The sequence below is a fragment of the Asparagus officinalis genome, chromosome 2 (assembly GCF_001876935.1).
Source record: "Asparagus officinalis chromosome 2, Aspof.V1, whole genome shotgun sequence".
Classification (NCBI taxonomy): Eukaryota; Viridiplantae; Streptophyta; class Magnoliopsida; order Asparagales; family Asparagaceae; genus Asparagus; species Asparagus officinalis.
The window spans coordinates 27,435,471-27,440,999 of record NC_033795.1 but is presented as its reverse complement, the minus strand read 5'-3'; the positions used below and the strand labels follow the sequence as shown (position 1 = coordinate 27,440,999).

General features: G+C 39.0%; 1 protein-coding gene across 1 annotated transcript; it reads right to left on the bottom strand.

The window, feature by feature from the left end:
- On the bottom strand, window positions 2,388-3,646 carry LOC109830585. Its single transcript, XM_020397890.1, has 2 exons — window positions 3,271-3,646; window positions 2,388-3,235 (listed from the first exon to the last, which is right to left on the bottom strand). Exons 1-2 carry the CDS (start codon window positions 3,467-3,469, stop codon window positions 2,844-2,846), a joined length of 591 nt encoding a protein of 196 aa, XP_020253479.1. The 5' UTR covers window positions 3,470-3,646; the 3' UTR covers window positions 2,388-2,843.

Sequence of the window (5,529 nt, the reverse complement as noted above, 5' to 3'; positions counted from 1 at the left end):
AAATATAGTTCTTAAGAATGATGCATGTTGAATGTCTATTTTAAAGGTCTCTAAAAAAAGAAGGAAAAAAATATCAAGACCCCAAAAATAAAAACCTCGTGGCCGAGTCTCATGAAGCTTTTCCCATGTGTTGTAACTCCAAAAGACCCAACAAATAGAGATAGAACTATACTTTTGATAGAACAATATAGTTTTTTAAGACTTTTGTAGGATATTATGGAAGAATTTTGAAGGCTTTAAGAATGTAAGACTAATCAAATTGTGGAATATTTGCTATACTAGTTGTAAGAATGTAAGACTAATAATACAAAGTACCATCTAATTAGTCTTACATTCTTACAGCTGATACAGTAAATATTCTACAATTTGATTAGTCTTACATTCTTAAAACCTTCAAAATCCTTTCATAATGTCGTACAAAAATCTTAAAAATCTATATTGTTCTATCAAAAGTATTTCTGCATAGCAATCCATACTAATACAAGTTACATTCTTTTTGCTATCAGCTTGTTACGTTTATTGTTAATCAATTTATACTTAACATGTAACACTCAGAGTTAACAACTTCCAGTGAAAGTTAGCAGAAAAACTCAAAAGTTAACAGTTTCAGGTAAAAGTTAGCAGCAAACCGAGATAGCTTACAGGAAAAAGGAATAGCCAACATACGGTAAACAATTTCTTTTATATTGATTAGTCTTACATTCTTACAGCTGATATAGTTGTTTGGTGTGAAAGTTGACATCTTTATTGATGTTTTCATTACAACTTCAGTCGTTACAATAAAAACAAAAAGATAGTCTTTTTATAAGACTCTTACACAATAAAAACAAAAAATTACAACTCTCGTCAAAACAAACACAACGGACGTTTATCACCCGTCTCGGTCATTTTCGTTGTATTTTTCTCGTCCGATTTCGGAATTACGTGATTCAAAGTGCGTAGGAAAGGCGACTAGGAGCTCTACAATCCCACATGGGTGAATCATTCATGGGGTGAACGAGATACGAGGGACGTTTCGTCTTTTGTGAGCGAAACGTAACTCCCGATCGAATCGTTTCTTCGTTATTCTTCTGTTCCGTTGTTTCATACTGTTTGTCGACTCACTTCATGCGCTTGTCGACGTCAGATAATCCTCTTTGGCTCGGATAATAACGTACATCGTCTCCTCTTCATCTCGATCTGCGTGCGTGAACCTATAGGTATTTTTAAACGCCTACAATAGCAAGCATTTCACAATTTAATTAGTCTTACATTCACAATTTAATATCTCTATAACATTTTTTTTTGTACACGACTTGTTACTATCACATTCTAACAATCAACATCTCTCTTTGGTATTTCATAAAAGAGTTATAGGCATTCATAAATTTTTAGCCTAACTAAAATCATTTTAACATGCAAGCCAACTCATCCACCTCACAACCATCTCGACAAACAACACATATGTCTCAGATTCTGCATTGTCATCCTCCTCCTTCATTACCCACTAGATACGAGCCCTAGCCCAAACCTTCATCTCCTACCATCTTCTACGCCTCTTATAAACTACGCTTCATCAACAAACTCATCCATATCCCCTCCCAATCTCGCTTTACATATCGCTTTACCTCCCATCACCACGGATCTCATCTCGATGAGTTCGACCTTTCCCTCCTTCTCTCCTAGTTCTTCTCCACGCTTCTCTTCATCCATCTTGCCGATCGACTCTCATCATTATCTAAGTCTTCTCAGCGTTTACCTGAGATGATGGGCTCAGTGGTGGCGAAAAGGGAGACGGGAGAGGGAGATGATGATATCGCGGCAAGAGGAGTAATAAGGAGAGAGAGGAGTAAGGTAGGGTCAGGGGAGAGGAGGAGAGAAGAAGAGGAGAAATGAGCAGTTAAGGGAGAGGACGAGGAGAAAGACAGAGAAAAGAAGAAGAAAAGGAGCGGGGGTGTTTTTAAAATTTGCTTAGGTTAATTTTTAGAAAAGAGTGAAAAAGGACTTGATCACAATTTGTTGGGTTTTTTAAGGTTAAAGAACATGAGAAAAACTTTATGAGACTGGTCCACATGAACTCTTTGTTTTCGAAGCCTTGGACACATTTTTTCCTATAAACAAAACATGAATTTGATATGTAAACAGGTGGGCATCTTACCCAATCTTCCATTACTTATTAATACATCGGTTTTTTTATAGAGTGCTCATGGGTATTCTATAGAAAGGAGATAGATAAAGAGAAACGAATAAAGAGAAGGGCCCCCTAATTTACATCGAGATCCTCTCCTCATTCATTTCTCTCTCTCTCCTCTTATAGGGTGCTCATGGGCACTCTATAAAAAACCCGTTAATACATTGCTCAGCAAAACCTAAACGGAGGGATGTTTAGAGCTAAGACCTCAACGACCTATTGAAAACACCACCAAAATTTCATTGCCACTGTTTCCTAGAACAGAAACATTACCCTCAACATAAATAAAGCGATTTGCCTGGAAATCACAACACTGGAATTACTCAACCTAATCCAAAAATTCCCGTACCCATAATTACACAAAAATCCGCAAAATACCCTCAACCCTCGCCATTGCATATACACAAGGCGGTTCTCGTAATATGCGCTTAAAGATAAGCATCAAGAGGCCATCACCGTAATATTTTAGTCCCTATAGCCGCTGCAAATATAATACAACCGAGGACTTTTCTGCAAAAAGATTTCAGCTCCATACCCGGCAGGACGAACCCCCCGGCCACAAAAACTAAATTTACAGAACTAGAACAACACCCATGCAAGAAAACAACACTAAATTTTGAAAAAAATTAAGCTTTCGCCCTTTTTGCAAAATATCAAAAAGACCTGAACTTCGCTAAAAAAACTCAGGCTCCCGGACTCCAAAGGCTCCATAAACGCGAGTTAAACATCCCGATATCTCCACCGCCTCCTCATTAGTTTCTATCTCATCCTCTTTCTCCTCGCTTAAAGTCACCGCATCTTCATCAAAACCCTTATTCTCCTCCGCCACCTCAAAAACCTCCACCGCTTTCTCATTTTCCCACTCTCTCTCCTCCTTTCGTTTCCTCTCATCTTTACTCTTCTTCCTCTTCTTCTTCGTCTCCTTGCTCGCGAGATGCTCTTCGAAACCCTCGATCGCCATGTGAATCACCTCTCGATCCTTCGAGCAGTCCCAACGCCACCAAAAGAAAGTATAGCAATCGAAGCAGCCGCAGTCGAAGCGCGGGCGGGTGAAGTCCGGCGGTCCTCAGCCGCCACTCCTCCGCCCCCGGCCCACAGACCGTTGATTGATCGTATCATCAGGTACGCAACCACCTCCTTGTCTTCAACGAAAGCGCCGCCGTCAAGGTGAAGATTGCTGCGGTAGGAGTTTTGAGAACGGAGAGGGCGTCCGCCGCTGGCGGCGGCGGAGGTGGCGGCGGAGGGGAGAGCTGGGGATGGGTGGATTTTGCCCTTCGATTTTGGGTAGAGATTCTTCATTTTTTTTTTTGAAAAAAAATTAAGGGTTTTTTGAGGAAAAAGGAGAGACTTTTAGGGTTTTATCCCTTTTCAGCTTGCGATGCCCGGAAATGAAGTCTTCGGTGATAGGGAAGAGGTACTGTTTAGTGTCTCGGTACCCGCGTTTGGCGCCCGGCTATAGGCAGTCAGAGATGGGTCCGTACGGTGATTTAGGGTGGGTTACCGGGATCTGGAGGTTATGGGGGTGGTGCCCTCTTGTCCCGATGGCTAATTTTAAATTTTGAAGGTGGGGTGACGAATCTACCCCTATTAATAAGTGAGGGTAGATAACGTGGCGCCGAAGGGCATTTAACAGTATTTCCCTCTGTTATTTTAAGAATTGTCACGGGCATCTTAAAACATGCCCCTTTCTTTTCCGGAGGTGAAAATGAAAAAGTCGCGCTCCTCCTTCCTAGTATAATAAAGGGCCTTGAAAGTTGAGGAGTTTCGTATACGAAACTCTTTAGACGTTTAACAAAAGTCATAGCCTTAACTTTTGATCATGTCTCGGGGTGCAAATATATTTGTTCGCAGGGCAATAGGAACATTAAAAATTTTACATAATAAAATATTTTCAAGAGGTGTGCAAGCAAAATTAGAACCAGAGTGGAATAATGCAATCCGATAGTTTGCAAGGTTAATCATACAAAATTACCCTCTTACCGCCTTTAAGGGGTACTTTTGGGTTTTAGCATGATACAATCAGTTGGTTCGAACTTCGGAGAGAGGACCAACGGCAGAACGCTGAGGTCTTTGATAATCGTGCTGCATTAAAGAAAAAAATAAAAAAAAATAGATCAAATCGCGACCGTAGGATTCATGATGTACAGAGTACAGCTAATATACGATAAAGATGGACGGCTGTAGAGACGTCTGACGCTGCTGCTGACACGTACCTTTCTCTCAGTCATAGGCCGATACACAGTGACAGTCATGCTTGCTTTTGTTGTCGCTTAATTTCGGAAAAAATAAATGAAAGAAAAAGAAAAACAAATTCTCTATCGATCTCTCCTTATCTGGGTTGAAACATCTCGGCCGTTGATTTAATGGGTTGGCTTCTGCTGGGCTTTAAAGTACTATAGAAAATTAGGCTAATTTGTACTCAAATACCTTATAGTCTCCTAGTTTGTACTTAAACAGTATGTTGTTTGTTTGGTTTCTTTAAAAGAAAGAGTCGAATCCTCTTTATTATCAAAAAAATATTAGAGAAATCACTACATAATCATAATTATTAATTATTTAGTTAGTGATTATGATTATTTCTCTAATCATAAATTAAGAATGAATGTAATATGTGAGGGTATTATGAGTATTAGATTTAGATTGTATCATAACCGTCTACTAAATAATTAACGGTTGAGAATAGAAGTAAAGGGTTGTAAAAAAAATTATTTACTACTTTTCATGTGTTTCTAGGAAACAATTTTTCCTTTTTTTCAGCATAAAAATATGGGGAGGAAATATTTCCTATCACATTCTTTTGTTTGATTCAAAAGCTAAAAATAAGAAACCAATTGAAATAGAAACCTCTCCCTTATTATTTGAATATCAAATTTTATCAACTTCCAACATCATTCATTATTTAAATACTAAAAATTCACCTTTCTAACATTTTTCATCCAATTTCCTCACTTTTGGAGAGAAAATGGTTTTCTAGCAAAAGTGGTGTTTTCCCCAACTTTTTAGAGAATTTTCTTATGAACCAAACACAGAAATCAGAACCCATGAAAAGTTTTTGTGCTTTTTCTGACGTTATCAGAGGGTTTTCATAAGTTTCTAAGGATTTTCAACCCAAATAAACATGTCTTCACTTGTGTATACCCTCACTTAGGGCTGTCCAAAAAGCTTGTCGGTCGGGCCGAAACCCGGCCCTGGCCTGGCTCGGGCTTAGCCCAGAAACCCGGGCTAGACCCAGGACCGGGTCCGGTCGTCGGCGCTTGGCCCGGGCTTGGGCCCGGAACGGAATAGAATTTTTTTTTGTGTGTGTGTGTATATATATATCTATCTATATATATATATATATATATATATATATATATATA